The 18,163-nt window shown below is 43.8% G+C and overlaps 6 protein-coding genes across 8 annotated transcripts; 3 read left to right on the top strand and 3 right to left on the bottom strand.

Annotated features, from left to right (window-relative positions):
- Window positions 1-2,882: 2,882 nt before the first annotated feature.
- Window positions 2,883-3,443, bottom strand: LOC122615303. Its single transcript, XM_043790339.1, has 2 exons — window positions 3,315-3,443; window positions 2,883-3,249 (listed from the first exon to the last, which is right to left on the bottom strand). The coding sequence occupies exons 1-2, from the start codon at window positions 3,367-3,369 to the stop codon at window positions 2,936-2,938; spliced, it is 369 nt and encodes a 122-aa protein (XP_043646274.1). The 5' UTR covers window positions 3,370-3,443; the 3' UTR covers window positions 2,883-2,935.
- A 666-nt stretch (window positions 3,444-4,109) lies between these two features.
- LOC122615288 (glycerol-3-phosphate dehydrogenase [NAD(+)], cytoplasmic) lies at window positions 4,110-9,049 on the top strand. Of its 2 annotated transcripts, none has more exons than XM_043790326.1 (7): window positions 4,110-4,301; window positions 4,407-4,584; window positions 6,232-6,438; window positions 6,504-6,876; window positions 7,206-7,359; window positions 7,424-7,516; window positions 8,598-9,049. In XM_043790326.1, the coding sequence occupies exons 1-7, from the start codon at window positions 4,258-4,260 to the stop codon at window positions 8,608-8,610; spliced, it is 1,062 nt and encodes a 353-aa protein (XP_043646261.1). In that variant the 5' UTR covers window positions 4,110-4,257; the 3' UTR covers window positions 8,611-9,049. The 2 variants fall into 2 exon arrangements, with proteins under 2 accessions (XP_043646261.1, XP_043646253.1); XM_043790318.1 differs by lacking the exon at window positions 8,598-9,049 and adding an exon at window positions 8,052-8,482.
- Window positions 9,050-9,630: 581 nt separating this feature from the next.
- On the top strand, window positions 9,631-15,453 carry LOC122626063 (serine/threonine-protein kinase 11-interacting protein). 2 transcript variants are annotated; one of them, XM_043806177.1, is made up of 10 exons: window positions 9,631-9,772; window positions 10,000-10,162; window positions 10,295-11,998; window positions 12,057-12,177; window positions 12,249-12,384; window positions 12,444-12,576; window positions 12,632-12,814; window positions 13,173-13,241; window positions 13,600-14,658; window positions 14,719-15,453. In XM_043806177.1, exons 2-10 carry the CDS (start codon window positions 10,072-10,074, stop codon window positions 15,183-15,185), a joined length of 3,963 nt encoding a protein of 1,320 aa, XP_043662112.1. In that variant the 5' UTR covers window positions 9,631-9,772; window positions 10,000-10,071; the 3' UTR covers window positions 15,186-15,453. The 2 variants fall into 2 exon arrangements, with proteins under 2 accessions (XP_043662112.1, XP_043662110.1); XM_043806175.1 differs by lacking the exon at window positions 13,173-13,241.
- Window positions 15,454-15,576: 123 nt separating this feature from the next.
- LOC122626064 (transmembrane protein 138) lies at window positions 15,577-16,432 on the bottom strand. The gene is made up of 3 exons (XM_043806178.1): window positions 16,264-16,432; window positions 15,952-16,205; window positions 15,577-15,893 (listed from the first exon to the last, which is right to left on the bottom strand). The coding sequence occupies exons 1-3, from the start codon at window positions 16,395-16,397 to the stop codon at window positions 15,784-15,786; spliced, it is 498 nt and encodes a 165-aa protein (XP_043662113.1). The 5' UTR covers window positions 16,398-16,432; the 3' UTR covers window positions 15,577-15,783.
- A 258-nt stretch (window positions 16,433-16,690) lies between these two features.
- LOC122624954 lies at window positions 16,691-17,203 on the bottom strand. The gene has a single exon (XM_043804752.1). It carries the CDS (start codon window positions 17,004-17,006, stop codon window positions 16,713-16,715), a length of 294 nt encoding a protein of 97 aa, XP_043660687.1. The 5' UTR covers window positions 17,007-17,203; the 3' UTR covers window positions 16,691-16,712.
- Window positions 17,204-17,211: 8 nt separating this feature from the next.
- Window positions 17,212-17,861, top strand: LOC122624948 (vitelline membrane protein Vm26Ab). Its single transcript, XM_043804739.1, has one exon. The coding sequence runs from the start codon at window positions 17,284-17,286 to the stop codon at window positions 17,797-17,799; it is 516 nt and encodes a 171-aa protein (XP_043660674.1). The 5' UTR covers window positions 17,212-17,283; the 3' UTR covers window positions 17,800-17,861.
- Window positions 17,862-18,163: the final 302 nt, after the last annotated feature.

Genomic DNA, 18,163 nt, shown 5'->3' on the forward strand with positions numbered 1-18,163 from the left:
AGCGCAAAGCGTGTGATGCCAAGTTTGCTGCAACTAAACAAGTTGAGGCGCCTAACCAAATACCTTGTAAGCCAATGCAAATGCTGTTAATGGATGTAATGCCGCAGAAAGAGAAGAAAACATTAACCAGTTTAAGCAATTAAAACAATTAAGTGTTTCCGCACTATTTGCAGAGCAACATGCGGAGGGCCACAAAACGATGATAAGTAAATAGCATCAAAAAAAGTGCCGAAAACATTTCGCAGGACAAAGCGTGCGGCAAAATAAAAATGTAAATCATAAAAAGCGTAATGAAAATAAAAATCCTCAATTTGTATGCTGTCGCATATTCCGCAAATGCTTAAGCATTGTCCAAGTGGGTGAGATGCCACCACCTGATTCCACCAAGAAGGACTATGGAACTGTCATAAACTCTGCCAGCAGACACCAATCCTTTTCAAAGGACATGTGCGCTATGCGTCTATTATTGATGCCCGGTTTGCGAACATCTCCTGTCATCAAAGAGCCCGATTCAATTGTCTGAGACAAATGTCTTTGGCAAAGGTAAGGAAAGAAAGAGGTCTTATTTTGCATATGCAAACGCCTGGAGCTCCGATTCGAAGAGGGACAGCCGCACAAACCGCTCGGACATGTTGCACATTACCCTTTCGGATCTGCTCCACCATCTCAACACCCCCTCCCCAAAAAGAAAACCAACCAACTAGAGGGGGTGCGGAAACTTTTAGCATCCGCTGCCAGTTCTTTTCACACTTTTCCTTCTGCCGCTGGCCATGGGCAATACATCTTGGGCCACAAAACACAAAATCGTCTTAAGTATTTTGTGTGGTTTAAATAAAGTAAAAATAATAATGCAAAAATAAAACCCAATGCCCAGATGTCCGGCTCAAAAGAGTGGGAGTGTGTAAAGGATAAGCGTGCTACATCCGCTTAGTGATGTCCACTTCTAGTCTTCGAATACCCTAATGTGAGTCTCCAAGCCCTCAAAAACGGAGAAACCAACTGATGAATCAAAAGATTATAGGACTCAAATTATAGGGTAATTAGCCGTTAAATTGTTACTTTCTTCCATATAATTAGATACAAACATTTACTGCCATATGCATTCCAAACACTTTTTAGTTAATGAATATTATTTGGCTTAATATTATATTTACAGGGCATTTAAATGTCAGCATAGCTAAATTCTAGCTGGAACTTTTCGTTTTCTTTACTCCTTTCTTGGCATTTATTTTTGGGTCTCGTTGTTGCGTAAATGATTTTATTTCGTTGCTGTAAAATTTTTGATGTACTATTATTCTATGCCCAAGTCCCCAATGTCCGTCATTGTTTTTTATAGACACATTGCTGTGTGCAAAAGGGTTAATTCCCCGCACCCACGCCGCCACCGCCGCCAACGAGGAGTGCCTCATCGTCAGCATGACAAGCGAATCAGCCTTGGCCAAAAAGGTGGGCTGCATATGGGATATGTGATGTGTGATGTATGCTCTGTGATATGGGTTATGGGTTATGGGTTATGGTATATGGTACATGGGATATGGGATATAGTCGAGTGTGTGGGCACAAGATCCACGCAATCTTGATGATGTGAATTGTGACACTTGTCCATCTAATTTGGGGCGTGGGCCGGCATATCATGCTGCAGGATTGATAGCTGTTTGCTAATTTTGAGTTTCTGCATACGCCTAGGATGACGGTTGTGATGGTAACTCCACGTATATGGTTGTAATCTATGCCAGCTACAAGAGGATAAGCCAAAAGAATCAATCAGTAAAAGAGGAGCACAATGGATGGGAAACTGATTGTCAGTCTAACCAATTAACAGGAAGAGAAGCTACGTTCGATAATCCAAAGTTTATTCATCTTCGATGTCAAAATTTATGCAGCAGTCGTTACACTTCATCAATGCTCTGACATGGACAGAAACATCATATTGGCTTATCTTTTATATGACCAGATGATAGCTAAGAGAAGCACAAGAAGTTTAGTAGACAAGCAATGGAAAAGGAGTAAAACGTAGCACCCCATTTTAAATTACGCAAGAAAATCATATTAACGCCACGAAAACCAGTCAGGCCCTCCCTCTTCCACTGCCACTGCCAGCCACCGACACGGTGGGGATTGGGAACGGGAATCATTTTCCTGCTTTCCCAGCATCCATCGGAGCAGGGCAAACCAGACCAGAACAGACGAGACGAGACGAGACCAAACCAGACCAGACCAGAGATACCAAGTCAGGCCACGAGCATAACGTGCAGCTTTCCAGCTTTCGCCGCAATCAATTTTACGGGTGCACAGCAGCAACAACCAGGAACAGCCTCGAATGCGCCAGTGGAATTAGAGCAACCCCGAGCACAGCACAGCACAGCACGGCCACGCGAACCACCCGGCCACCTCACGAGCGAAGTTAGACGCGCCAGGAGGAAGAGGAGCGCACGTGGTCCTGCTCACATGAAGGTATTAGCCCGGAACATCGCTGCCTGGCATGGGTCAACGCCACCGCGCAGAGGAATCTTCTGCATCTATGTATGCGTAGGCAGGCAGGATATTTGTCCTGCAGCACTGCTAAATACAAAAAATCCATTCGTCAAATTGACCGACAACACGCTTCGAATTCCCCAAAACAAAGTGCAGTAAATAGCAGGCAACACTTTAACCGGCGTTTGAGTATATAGTGGTTAACACGAAGTAATAATTTATACTTATAATTGATTTTCAGTCGGACATCAGCTTTTTGCCTTTTTGCACATATTTAACTATTCAAACGATCTGATGAAAACACATCTTGCACAAATATCCACTAGATTCAAACTGGAAAGTTAGGACTATAGGTAATTTTAGACCTGTAAAATGTTTTCATTATTAAATCTGCTAATGATGCTGCGTATAGTCAAGTGTATTCCCCTTTATTCGCGTAAATTACCAACTTTATCATAAATCATAGTTGGACTGGTTGCTGTGTGGATCCGGAGCCAAACACCACTTTGATTTCGCAGCTTAATTCCCCCTTAGCACAAGATGAAGAGGTAGCTGGTGGGGAGCGCTTTTGAGGTTCTGAGGAACGAAAGCTAAACAGATCCACAAGATGTTTGGCCGCGCCCTTTTTCATTTTATAAACGTTATCCACGGCATCTTTAACACTCTCTAAAGTTACCGATGCGATTTTGAGCGTAGATCCAGCATTGGAGACAACCTTATAAAACTTATTCTTCGCCACATCCGAAAGCTGTTGAAATTCGGCGACTTGAAAAGCTGTTTTAAAAGTGGTCCCGTACTAATTACTACCAAACAACAATTATATTCGTCAAATTACTGACCACTAAAAATAATTAAGACTTGCAGAACAGTTATCCACTTGAGCCAGGCCATCATTTAGTTATGGCGGATAACACCGATTCTTGAAATCTTCGACGTGTGTTAATTTGATTATTTAAAAAATAGCAGTGACAAAAGGATGACACAGTTGATTATAAACATTAGTACACAAAGCGGAATATCGCAATTTTCGCTTGTGATTACAAATTGCTAATTTGTTTGCATTCCGAAGGAAAAATGCAATTCTTACTGAATAAGCAAAGTTTTAAATAGAGCATTGATTTAAATAATGATGATGATGAATAAGATCTAAAGGCTTATAGAAAACAAGGAAAGAAGTAAATGAAAAATATAAGTATGTATGGTATTTAAAATTTTCACGAATACTGTTGGCGACAAAAGTTTTGAGTATAAATACATAATACCTATTTGAATTTAGCGCCCGAATTACGCATTTTGCAGCACTGACCATTGACTGCGCAAGCGAGTTTTACAGCACTGGCCCACATACCAGGGATGCTTCGCACCCAAGTTCGGCAATTGAACTAAACTACAGAGTTTAGCTATTCTAGCGAAACTAAAGATAATTTAATCCATTTCCATTGATAAAACAACTCCAGAATGCACTGCGCATTGGAAAAGTGAACTCATTTTCCGCTTGCGAGCTTATCGCACCACTAACACACACATACACACAAACACACTGACTCTCTGCGCTCTCTCTCTCCGCAATCGCAATGAATTGTTGTTGGCCGCAGTGCTTGTTTTGCTTATATTAGCATGTGTGGAGTGCAAACCAAGAATCAGTAGTCGCCGCGGTTTCGACGTGTCAGTTTGCAGTACAATTACGATTGATTAATCGCGCCAAATCGCGGAGCCAAAGTAGTACTTAGCAGGTAGCAAGAGGAAGCACATCAGCGAGTCCATCGACAACAATAACAAAATATGGCGGATAAAGTAAATGTGTGCATTGTGGGCTCCGGCAACTGGTGAGTGCATCTAATTAGCCATCGCCATATGCACTTACATAATGACCATCCAATCCAATTCACACCCAACACCAACACTCGAATCTAAACCTTGCGCCCTTGCAGGGGTTCGGCCATAGCGAAAATCGTGGGCGCCAATGCCGCCGCCCTGCCGGAGTTCGAGGAGCGGGTGACCATGTTCGTCTACGAGGAGCTCATCGATGGCAAGAAGCTGACGGAGATTATCAACGAGACGCACGAGAACGTGAAGTACCTGAAAGGACACAAGCTGCCCCCGAATGTGGTGAGTGTTGGTAGCAGCTTGCTGGTTGCCAATCAATGTGGCTTATGTAACGCCGGAGCGAGTTGTTAACAAACAGCCGTGCGCCTGCTTACATAAAGGCTGCAAATACCTTGATCTTGGCCGTGCAGCCCCAAATTATCTAATCGGTCGAATCCGCGTCTATTTTTACACCGCGCTCGCTCTCTGCGCTCCTCTCTATTGCGACTCTCTTGTTGCACCTTAGCTGCACTTTCAGGGCCAGCATCGCGCTCTCCGCTCTCCCGAAAGAGCGAGTCCGCCCCAGTGCCTTTGACGTAGGTCAAGGCCGGTGGGCGTGCAACGGGCCACCCCCTCGCAGGGCCGCCCAGAATGCGTCAACATTCTATTAGCCGATAATTGGACAGGCGATAAGCAGGCGATCCACTCGAAACGGGTGCGTTGCTACACATGTACATGTGTACATGCTCCAAAGGCACTCCAACTGTTCTGTTCGTCGATTATCGATAAGCCCAACTGGATGGGGTCGGGTGATAAAGTCCATCCATAAAGGAGAGTCGGCAGTTCATCCACGACAAAGTTAGCCCTGTACCCGGCTCGATTGGCCAGCATGCTTTGGAAAAAAACCTAGCCACACAGACAGACCCACAATCATGCGTTGGCGGCATGGATTGATAAACGTGAAAAACAGAATCCAAACAAAATGTGGGCGACACTTTCCCATGCCCCAGCATTTGTTTGCCTATATAATTTACACACATACGGGTATAAACTCGAACATTTTGGCAGACTTTCAGCGACTTTCGGCGTCTGTAGGAGAGGGGGGAATCAAAACAACAGAATAGCCAAAAAAAAAAAGATAAATGAGGCTGATATTCTATATGCAATGATCGCCACCAATGTCAGATATGCAAAAAGTATGCAAAAGGCAATGAAAATGTGTCAGCTAATGAGTTTGATGCAACACAGAAACAATGAAAATATTTTGAAATTTTGTTTATTTGCCTGTATAGAATTACTGTTTGTTCATATGACGTACTGTAGAGCAAAATACGTGCCGAACACCTTAGGAGTCTCTATTTCTTGAATTATTGATTGGCAGCTGGTGTTTCTAGTTAAATTTACTTTTTCCTGTTTTCTTTTATCATAGTTTATTAAGTTACTACAAAATCTATAAGAATTAGTTAAATGTCAGTGCTCCGCAAAGTTCATTAAAATGCAAGTAGCGCAACATCACATAAAAACATAATTTGCCTTAACCTTTTAAAATTTCCATATGCTTGCCATTTCGGTCTTTTTTTTAACTCATAATCACTATCGTCAGGCATAGAAAAAAACAAAAACATTAGCAATATGAACTCATTTCGAATGCGACAAACAGGTTGGCTAGCCAGCATGGCGATATGGAGAAACCATACTATGTACAAAGTCACCCATATCAAGCTCATGCGATCTGGTCAGTCAGCCCGAGATTTGAGTTGTCTAGACAGCTGAGGAACGAGCCTCCAAAAGTTGGAGTGGAACACGTGCTGGGAAAATGATTTCCGCGATCCGTCTGCAGTTCCCTTCATTCAACCTTCAGCTTCGCTTATCGGAGTTTTATATATTTGTTTTTCTTTTTGTCGTTATCACAGTAATTAGGAAAGTTTACTTTGTGCCCCTATTCCACAGGTTGCCGTGCCCGACCTCGTTGAGGCCGCCAAGAACGCCGACATCCTGATCTTCGTGGTGCCCCACCAGTTCATTCCCAACTTCTGCAAACAGCTCCTGGGCAAGATCAAGCCGAACGCCATCGCTATCTCCCTGATCAAGGGCTTCGACAAGGCCGAGGGCGGCGGCATCGATCTGATCTCGCATATAATCACGCGTCACCTGAAGGCAAGTCAGCGTCGCAAAGGTGACACCGCCAGAATATCTAATCCACTTGTGACTTTCCATCGCAGATCCCATGCGCCGTGCTGATGGGCGCCAACCTGGCCAACGAGGTGGCTGAGGGAAACTTCTGCGAAACGACAATCGGCTGCACGGACAAGAAGTATGGCAAGGTGCTGCGCGATCTCTTCCAAGCGAACCACTTCCGCGTGGTGGTCGTGGACGACGCCGACGCCGTGGAGGTCTGCGGAGCCCTCAAGAACATCGTGGCCTGCGGCGCTGGCTTTGTTGATGGCCTGAAGCTGGGCGACAACACCAAAGCCGCTGTCATCCGACTGGGCCTCATGGAGATGATTCGCTTCGTGGACGTCTTCTACCCCGGCAGCAAGCTGTCCACCTTCTTCGAGAGCTGTGGCGTGGCCGATCTGATCACGACGTGTTACGGTGAGTAACATTTGGGTTTGGTGCTCGGTTAAATTGAGAAGGTTATCGGGAACAGGCAAACAACGAATTTGATAAAACAACAACCTGCTAGTCAAATGCTATCATTATTTTTAGGCAAAACAACTCTATCAGTGACTCACATTTAACAGTTTTTACAAATTGCTTAAGTAGTCTACATTAATTGCTCTGTAATAAATTAGTTCTGTTTATGACTGTAAGGTTGTTATTTCCAGTTGCTTGTTTCATGCATCAGTACAATAAGGTGGCATTCACAATTAGAAATGCTTGATATATACTATACTCTATAAATAACTATGCATCTCTTGCAGGTGGCCGAAACCGCCGCGTCTCTGAGGCGTTTGTGACTTCTGGAAAAACCATTGAGGAGCTGGAGAAGGAAATGCTCAACGGTCAGAAGCTGCAGGGCCCACCCACTGCCGAGGAGGTCAACTACATGCTGAAGAACAAGGGTCTGGAGGACAAGTACGACTGAACTTTTGATACAAACAGATTCGAATAGTTTTAAACTGATATTCTTTGCTTGCAGATTCCCCCTGTTCACGGCTATCCACAAAATATGCACAAATCAGCTCAAGCCTAATGATTTAATTGATTGCATACGCAATCACCCTGAGCATATGTAAGTGTTTCGTTTGCATTGGTTATGTCTCGTTTGCGCCTGTTTACCCTGCTATCCTGTTACCCTGTTATCCTGCCTTCCTGAAAATCCCCAGAAATGAGCTCTGGCTTTGTATTCTCACCATTAACTTTTGATTTATGATTGTTTCCCTAATTTTTCTTATTTTAAGTTTATCCTTCTCCTATATTAAGTAAATGCACCTTCTGTTTCTATTTCTTTGATTGTTTCCCTATTATAATTTTATTAATACCTAAACTAAGTTGAACTCTAACATTAATAAAGTGCTAAATAATAAAACTCGATGCGAAATTCAAAATTTTTTAAATGAAAATATCACGTGGAATGTTCTACATTCCCCAAAGAAATCATTCATAATCCCGATATACATACATGCATCAAAATCATTCGCTTTCAGAGTTATATTCAGCCATTTATTTCGTTACATCCTGTAGTCACTGCTAACCCATCGAAATAATATTATTTTCCATTCATTACAAATTAGTTTCCTTCTCTTCTTTTTATATTATTTTTATAGGGATACGTCCATCATGCCGTCGCCAAAACTTTAAACTGTGTTACACCTAAACAAGATCAGTCAAATGTATATTGTAAATACTATATATACCCGCATAGATCAAATCAACCAGTCATCTTCACCAAGGCATATAAAGCTGGCATTCTAGATATATGCATAAAGTCAGAAAAGTCGTTCCACGTCAACTGCATTTCTATTTCCCTTATTCTCACAAGTGTTTTTCAATGTGTACAGTGTTTAAGTGTTAGATAATCGAACCAAAACAAGAAGTGTCATAATTGTTGAACCTAATTGGAATTGTTAAAATAAATATAAATTAAATACAATTTTTTGTACATACCAACAAAAAGTGTTCCCAACTCATTTTACATTCAAAATTGGCAGCTTCAAATCGGCAAAAAGCAGTACGTACAGAAATTCAAGGTTAATAAATTCTGCAATTTTCAGTTAATCAAGCACGTTTGTGTTTTATTTTAACCGATGTGTATTAATTGAAACTGAACGAGAAGCCTTTGATTTCATACTCTTTCTTCTTTTATTCCACAGGCAAAATTTGTAAATCCCTTAAAGAAGCTGAGACGTTTTTAACATTTTTATGCACCACAGAGAATAAATGTATTTTTTCAGCACAACGCCAACTCAATGAATCTTTGGATTCCATTTTCTAACCAGTTAACTAACAGATTTCGTATAGGTTGTTGCCTTAGTTAGCATATTGATTTAAATCCAAAACCACGCATATCCAACGAACCACGGAAGAAAACTGACAACCAAAGTCTGCTTTAATTTTAAAATTTATTTGTTTTTAATTCAAAACTAGCCAAGAAACAAACGCAAGTACCTAACAAATATATTGTAATTTTGTGGCCACGAGTATTTCAACGGTTACCGAAGAATCTAGCGGAGTGAATCTTAGTATAATTTTAATCGGACTGCGTAGATACTAGAGTTAAATGATTACCCAAAGATCGTTGCAAAAATAAAAGCTGAGTAATTAACGGGGTGCTAGTTTATTTTGTATTTTTAAGGCAACAGTTATAATTCGCCTAATAAATTCTAATAATAAATATTAGAAAATCATAAGTTTCTCTGATGACCAATTTCAAAATAAATATACCACCATACATAGATGGCGCCACGTTAAATTTCTACTGGTGCACCAATTTCACAAATGCTTCCAAGTTTATTTTTAGAGTTAAAAACTGTGTTGTAGATGTGAAGAGAATAAATATTAGCACATACTTAACTGACCTTTGTCATGATTTTATACATCACTATCGGTAGTTGACAACATTTAAATTTGGCTGTATTCAATATGCGATGTATATCCGATGATTTGGGGATGCATCTCAAACTCTGCCGTTGCTAAGAAGAAAATAGAACATTCTCTACGAAAATGTAAACAAGGATGTTATGTGTTTTGTATTTACTGCTGGAAATATTTATATTTCGGTGTGATAAATCTATTATGAGGGAGCGAAACAACCAATACCGATAGTCAGAATAGATAACCGATGGCGTAGAAAAACAAACACATCGGCTCATCGCTAGATCCTAGGGACTGCGATTCGCTGTTATTGTCAGATTGGCAAGAAGAAGAGGCATAACAAAAGTATTTTTGCATTCTGCAGTGGAATATTCCTACGCCCTAATTGATCTAAAGTCGACGAATAATGCTGTTGACCATCTGGATACATGACTAAATCGGGCCAAACAACAATGTAAATATTAAATGGCACCTAACGCAGGCAATTTCGCAGCGCAGTGGCGTCATACATGTCATACGTATTTCTCTTTGTTGTTTTTCGATGGACTACCAATACGTATAGTATAGTAGTAGTGAAAAATGAGACTTGTGCCTGGCGCATTAGCTAATCTATCCTGGACACATTCCACTGGGTGCTGGTGCGTCTAAACCTTGATAGTAACACCCATTTCACTGTTCCAGCACCAACGAGTCATCCAGAGCAAAGAATAAATCGCATGGGATAAAAGCACGACCTTAGCAGAGGGATCGACCATGGATCCGCAGAAGATCACCGAGCTGGCCAACCTGCTCCGGCAGAACGGCGACAAAATATTGAGCTCCGAGTTTACCTTGACGTTATCAGGTGAGCCAGCTGAAGCTACAGCTAAGCCAAAACTAGCACGCAAAATGCATGCGGGTATTGGCTGATGACTGGTCTTTACTACGCCCCAATCCAAGTTCGATCACTTATCGCTTAACTCATTCTCCGGCACAGGTTCCCTGCTGCGGGCGCTCAATGACTCCTTCACCCTGATCGCGGACTCTGAGATTGGACCAGGCGCGGGTTACCTGCAGCCGCAGTCTTTTCAGGTGGTAAAGCCAATCAACGCCAAGTCCAGCGTCTTCCCCGATTTGCAGTTGGTCCACGACTTTGTGCAAAAAACCACGCTTTTAAAGCTGACCTACTTTCCCAGCGAGCACTATTTCGAGGGCGTCATCGACATTGCCAAGTTCCGGGCATTGCGTCGGCTCGAAGTAAACAAAATCAACATTGGCCAGGTGGTGGGCATCCAACCGCTGCGCGGCCAGCTGCAGCACCTGATCTGCGTAAAAGCCATCACCAGCGTGGACGACATTATCACTCGCTGCGGCGGGGACAACTCTAATGGCTTTGTGTGGAACGAGCTAAGGACGGCCGATTTTAGCTACAACAGCCTGCGCAGTGTAGACACCGCCCTGGAGTTCGCACAGCACCTGCAACACCTAAACCTTCGGCACAATAAGCTCACCAGCGTAGCCGCCATCAAATGGCTGCCTCATCTAAAGACCCTGGACTTGAGCTACAACTGCCTTACACACCTTCCACAGTTTCACATGGAGGCCTGCAAGCGACTACAGCTATTGAACATCAGCAACAACTACGTCGAGGAGCTATTGGACGTAGCAAAACTGGACGCTTTGTACAACCTGGATCTGTCCGACAACTGCCTGTTGGAGCACTCGCAGTTGCTGCCACTGAGTGCCCTGATGACCCTGATTGTACTAAATCTGCAAGGAAATCCACTTGCTTGCAATCCCAAGCATCGGCAGGCGACAGCGCAGTATTTGCATAAGAACTCCGCAACTGTGAAGTTTGTTTTGGATTTTGAGCCACTGTCTAAGGCGGAGAAAGCGCTGACGGGCAGCCAAAAGTGGCGCTACATAGGCGCGCTTAATCATCGCTTGCCCAGGAGTACCTCCATGTCCATCAACAGCTCTAGTGCTTCCATTAACACCAGCGACGGCTCCCAGTTTTCCAGTTTCGGTTCGCAGCGTTCGGTGTCTATAAGGGGAAAGAACTATGCGTTGGAAGACAATCAGTCTCAGATATCAATGGACACCTCGCAATCTAGCAAACGGATAAGCTCGAGCAAGATCAGGACAGTGGATATCGAAGAAAGCAGTGAGATCGATGCAGAAGCAGCATCCGTTTCCGTGCGAAATCTTCGATCCGACTGTGAAGAGAAAGCCGATAATTCGCACCTGGAGACCAAGAAAAAAATCGAAACACTACGTCTCACTTATGGCAATGAATGGTTGAAGTCCGGCAATGCTGAGCTGATGCTGGGAATCGAAACGCCGCAGCCAACTGAACAAGAGCGCAACGAGTCTCGCCAGCTTTTTAATGAGTTCCTGGGCGAACTATCTGAATCCACAGAAGCGAGACTCGACTCTGAGCGCCACAACATTAGCTCCACACCCACGAACAACGTGTTGTTAGCTACCAACTTTGACTCGACCTTAACGCCTATAAAGTCGGAAGCGAACAACTCAAGTGAGCAAACTCTTTACGAAACCTGCACTGAGGGCGAAGTGACAAATTACGAGAGTATAGACAACACCACTCTGGAGCTGTCGGCAGAAGAACGACCGCCTGACAGACACGAGGAATTGTTAAGGCTCTACGCAAATAGCTCTAATGCTCAAGATGAGGATCCGGGTAAGACATGTTGATCAGTGTAGTAACTCCTTGCTAAATGTATACCCGAACATTACAGTATCCGATGCTGAGTCTGATGAGGAGACCTACATAGTCTACCATGAACAAAAACCGAGCGAGGCACTGTTTCTCACCATATCATCGAATTTTATACGCGAAAAAGACACGTTAACTGAAAGGTAGGTTTTGAGCATTAAATGAACACTCATTTTACTTAATTTACTATTTTACTTAATTTATTACTGTTTAGAACAAAAGCCAAATGGAGTCTAAAAATCCTGGAGTCATGCGAGCGTGTTAGGTCCAACACCTTGCAAATCAATTTCGACACGATGCGAAAGGATAGACAGGAGCGTATCTATTGCGTGGAGAATACGCTTTGTCAGGTTAGTAACTGGTGAATTCCTATAACAGGCATCAAATATCTCGTTTTGTTCTTATGAAGGAACTGGAAAAGAAACTGCGAGACATTCTATCGCAGCGTGATCTAACCGAAATGAACATATCCATCTATCGCTGTGTAAATTGTCTGACTCAATTTACGATTGAGCAAAAAAGCAAGCGATATAAAACCAAGGGTGAGTACAGCAGAAATAATATAATAACATTTTACTTGAATTACATTATTTCTAGAATTGCGATGTCCGGATTGTCGCAGTGTCTATGTAGCTGAAGTAACCGAGTTATCCTCATCTTTGACCAAACCTACTGGAGAAGTCGTGACAGAGCCAAAACTTTCACCCGCAATGATTGTGGAGGAATCCCCAGTGGAGGCATTCGCTGTGCCGACAAATAAGGAAGAAAGCAACAGCATTGGCAAGTCCTTGGCCAGTTTTCTTTTTTACTTTGATGAAGTTCTGGAAAATTTCTAAAGAATATTGCTTATGTAGTTCAGTTTATGGTTTCAGAAGCATTAGTTATCCAGTAATTTTTTGAGATTCGCTTTGGTTTTTGCTGAATTTGGTGATTAACTTTAAGTTTGTGTTGGATATATTTATTGTACATTAATTTAATTTTTATTTCTTTTTATTTTATTTGCATGCGAACACAAATCGAAAATGGCAAAACCAATCTAACTTTTGTATATTTACATTGTTCTTTTGGACTTTTTCTCTCACCCAACTACCGACAACAATAACATTGTTGTGATGTTAAAACTTAATTAATACTTTAGTGGCGAACTGCAGGCTTACAACTGCAAAAAACACACCCAAGCTTAGGAGTTTGACGCAAGCCACAAAAAGTTAATATGCCAATTTGTATAATTTGTATTTCACTAAACAATTTGCGTTTTGCTTTTGTTCTGTAATGTGAAGCAGCATTTGGACGTGAAGCAAAGATAAGCTAACTCACTAATAGTTCTCGGACGAGAAGGTCTTTTACACGTCTTATAAAACTTTATTGCACGTCTTGAGCCCTGGTACCCAAAATTATGTATTATCCGAAACAAAATTTAGCTCATTATAAGACTTGTAGATGCCGGAAAATATATCAAAATTTAAGTAATATGTAAAGCTTTTTTAATCTTAGAGAGCAATGCTGCTTCCATTAAAAATCATTTGAGTTATTAAGACCACCTGACTAATATTTTAACATTATAGGTTCCGCCAATTCGCTAAACGAGAGCAGCTCTTGTTCGAAAATTACCAACTCACAGAGCTCTTTCGACTCCAATCAATCCGTAGTGGGCAGCTCGAACACGGATCGGGATCTGGAGTTCCGGGCAAACGAAAGTGATGTGGACATCATCTCCAATCCGAGCCAATCCAGCATAGAGGTACTAGATCCGAACTATGTGCAGAGCGCCAGTCGCAAGACCTCAGAAGAGCGCCGCATATCCCAGCTACCGCATCTGGAGACGATACGCGATGAACTAGCGAAATCGAAGAGCTTCATCGAACGCGAGTTTGGGCAGCTTCTGGCGGAGCAGGCTCAGCCTACGACACCTTCTGGTGCGGCTCCCTTGGCTCCTGCAAAATCGGCTGTTTCCCATGTACCGCTTACGGAGAGCAGCTCGTCGGGATCGGTAACGGACAGCATATGTACCACCTACGAGCAGCAGGGCAATGATGCGCCACAAAATCTTCAAAATTCCCTGCTCACCGAGTCGTCAAACAGCCAAGTTAGTGGTTCGGACGCGGACTCTAATAGCCGTTTGAAAACAGCTGAGGAGGTCAGCCTGCTGCCTTTCGCATCCGTATTTCAGTCAACCAATCTGCTCATGTCCAGCTCAAAAAAGTTAATCGAGTCGGAGGCAACTGTGTTGGGTACCCAGCCGTACAAGTTTAACTACGGCGACTTCAATGATATCGACCACCGTCTTAAGCTCTACTTCTACCAACGAAAGTTCAAGGAGAATGGCGAGCATTTCAAGTGGCTGGCCAAAGGCCGCATCTACAACGAGCAGACGCAGTCCTTGGGAGAAGGGCTTGTGGTAATGTCCAACTGCAAGTGCTACCTGATGGAGGCATTTGCAGCACCCCATGACGATGTGGCCAAATGGTTGCGGCAGGTCATCAGCGTGGCAGACAATCGTTTAGTGGCCATTGATCTGCTGCCCTGGAAACTTGGATTGTCCTTCACCTTAAAGGACTGGGGAGGATTTGTGCTGCTCTTGCATGACATGCTAAGGACCGATAGCTTACTAAATTATCTACAACGTGAGTGAACTTTTCGGATATCCTTTTACTTTTATACTAAAACTAATTGTTTTCCCACAGATAATCCTCTGCCTGAACAGTGCAAACTGAATCATCAACCATCTCCCACAATTAGCCATCAGTTGGAAACTATTGCGTCCGAAACAGTCAAGATGTGCTCCCTGATTCCCAGCTGCCAATGGATCTGTGAGCAGGAGAAGACCTCCTTTGAACCCTCCCTGCTCCTAATCACGGAGTCACATTTGTACATCTCAGGAAATGGCAAATTCTCGTGGCTGTCAGATAAAATTCAGGAAAAGCCTATTCCCCCAGAACTTAGCCTTAATCAGCCATTGAGCAATTTGGTGGACGTGGAGCGCATTACAGACCAAAAGTACGCGATCAATTTTATTGACGAGACGCAAAACAGGTGCGAGATATGGCAGCTGCAGTTTGAAACGCATGCCAATGCCGCGTGTTGCCTGAATGTCATCGGAAAAGGGTGGGAGCAACTATTTGGAGTGCCATTCAGTCTCTCTGGAACGTAGTGAAGCTATAGGTCGAGGAATCGACAAGTGAGGAGCAGATTTTACTAGAAAATTGAATACAGCCTGTTCCAATTATTGTGCAAAGTTTAGAATTGTTGATCTTAATTGACTATGTTATTTAATGTCAGATTAGATTTATTAACTTAGGCTAGATTCTTCAATCAATAAGAAATGGTGCTGTACCACGATTTAAATGTAAATATTTATAAATATAGAGGTTATTATTTTTTGAAGTCCTTGCAATATATTCAGATACTACAAAAATTAATTGTATAACTTGTTTGCTGTTGGGATCAATAATTAAATATGACATATTTACTTTTATTTACATCTACATATACATAATAGTTTCGGGAGCAAAAAAACTACAGTATTGTCGGGAAATTTGAATGCTAATGCTAAACAATAATCGTGAGTCATAAATGTTATATACATCTATACTCTGTGGGTTTGATTTATGTGCTATCTACATATATTTCTTTTAAATCGCCCGACTAACGAGACATGGATATCTTCATAAAATATCTATATCATAACTCTATGTACAGTACACTTCTTATCCTGACTCACTCATCGAAATGTCCACTTAACAGGCGCCTTACTTGTCGCCCAGCTGATCTGCGATCCAGTCCAGATGTTCCTCCTTGAAGCGAGGATCTGCCATGGTCAGAGCCGTCGACTTGGAGCTGTAGTAATAGAAAACCGACACTGCGTGGGGAGGGGAGAACATCAGGATAAGCGTGGAAGGAATATTTCCGGAACTCACTGATGCGCTGTCCCACTGATAGGGCAATCAGACCCAATGGCCAATGGGGGCCATCCTCTTCTGGAGGCTGACGGTATTGGTAGATGATCCAGAAGTGCTGGGAGGCGGACAGCAGGAAGTAGATGGTAATGCTGGCCATGAAGAGCTTGCAGTTCCGCAGGATTATGTGTGAGGCACCGACCTGGTACACACACGTTGAGTGCAGCGCGAGGGTGAACAGCAGGTACTCCGCGATGATCAGGGCATCCTGGGTGCTGTGGTAACTTGCAGTGGTCAGAAAGGAAGGGTCCCCCAAATGCCTAAGATACTCACACAAAGAGAATGATGGCTGTCTGCAATCGGTTTCTGGCCAGCGAAGGACCAAACGCGTTGCAAAAGAGGTCCACGCCCAACAGGGCGAACTGGAACAGGAGCACCCAGGAGTAGCGTCGCAGAGTTAGCTTCATGGCGGTGTCCAAATGTCAAGCGCTTGTTTTCGCTCAGTTTGTTGCGTGCTTACTGTGCGGGGGTTTGTTGTGTCCTTCGTCCTGGTGACGTCAAAGCCACCGCTGCGGTCATGCGCTGTTGGGGTCGTGACATTGGCTTATCGATAGGCAGATTTCCATGGTTTTCCTGTTCAAACTGGGTTTGAAAACAGGTGGAGGGCATTGGCGGGAAAAGAAATGGGTATGTATTATTAGAACCCGGCACTGTCCTTTAAAATACATCCAGTATACAAGTAGGAGTAAAAATCTAAAGGTTATTCTTGGCTGTGTTTATTATCAGACATATCGAGCATATTCAAAAGGGTACTGCCGCCGTTTTGCCGCTCCGAATGTGCCCATCCTGCCAGCCTGGCGCCGGAATCTCCTGTAGTACTGCTGGTTCATCTCGGAGTAAAAGTTGATGGGCAGTAGGTGGGACCAGCTGTGGTCGCCTGCGGCATTGTGCCGGTCCAGAAACTGGAACATCGATGCGGAAGTTACTTCGGCAGCCCCTGCGCACCAGAATGGCCAGGTTGGATTTAAGGTCACCAGAGCCAAGACCAGAAACCAGAACGTCATCGTGTTAGCCATGTGCGAAGAGAGCTGTTTGGCCAAAAGCCACCAAAACCCGGCACCAAATACCCAATACCCTCCTCCAAAGTCGACTGCAGGTTGCAGGTCGTCAGCAGATTTCGAGCTGCGGTGCTTCCATTTGCATTTTTTTCGGAACGCAGTCGTTCTACTCCGGCAGTGCGATCAGCGTTTTCCGAGTGGGCTATAAAGTGGATTGGCTGGGAGGCTACAATCAACAGTCACCCTTCGTTCGCCACTTCAGCAGCAAGTACAGACAGCTCGAGAACCATCCGCAATGGCATTCAACTTTGGTCACCTCCTCTTCGCCGGCCTCGTGGCCTTGTCCGTCGTGTCCTCCGAGACCATCCAGCTGCAGCCCACTCAGGGCATCCTCATCCCAGCCCCGCTGGCCGAGAACATCCGTGTGTCGCGTGCCGCCTACGGCGGATACGGAGCTGCCCCAGCCGCCCCATCGTACTCCGCACCCGCTGCTCCTGCCTACTCCGCTCCCGCTGCCTCCGCCTACTCTGCTCCCGCTGCTCCTGCCTACTCTGCTCCAGCTGCCCCAGCCTACTCTGCGCCCGCTGCCCGCCTACTCGCCCCTGCCCCCGCCTACTCCGCCCCAGCCGCACCAGCCTACTCCGCACCCGCCTCCATTCCGTCGCCGCCGTGCCCCAAGAACTACCTGTTCAGCTGCCAGCCCTCCCTGCAGCCCGTGCCCTGCTCCGCCCCAGCTCAGTCCTACGGATCCGCCGGTGCCTACTCCCAGTACGTGCCCCAGTACGCCGTGCCCTTCGTCCGTGAACTTTAAGGATCTAACCGAATCTGCCTGGACATCTGAACCTATGAATAAAGTAATGCTTTTATAAAAAACTCATTCAAGACTTTTTAATTAGGGGTCATCCAAGGGTATTACAGATTTGAACATTAAGATTTGTTTCTTCTTCTTTAGCTGTTTCTAAAGTTTCAGCCCACTAAATTTTTATAATAATAACGATATGATACAATGAGAACAAGGATCTAATGTTTTACGAGTATACCTGCTTTTAAAAAGAATCAAATTATATATGCATTATATATGCTTCAAAAATATAGCAATTACACACGTTCTTAAAAAAAAGTGGTTTTGAATATAACAGAAAATAAAAAGTGAAATTGCACAACAGGGATTCTTA

The sequence above is a fragment of the Drosophila teissieri genome, chromosome 2L (assembly GCF_016746235.2).
Source record: "Drosophila teissieri strain GT53w chromosome 2L, Prin_Dtei_1.1, whole genome shotgun sequence".
NCBI lineage: Eukaryota > Metazoa > Arthropoda > Insecta > Diptera > Drosophilidae > Drosophila > Drosophila teissieri.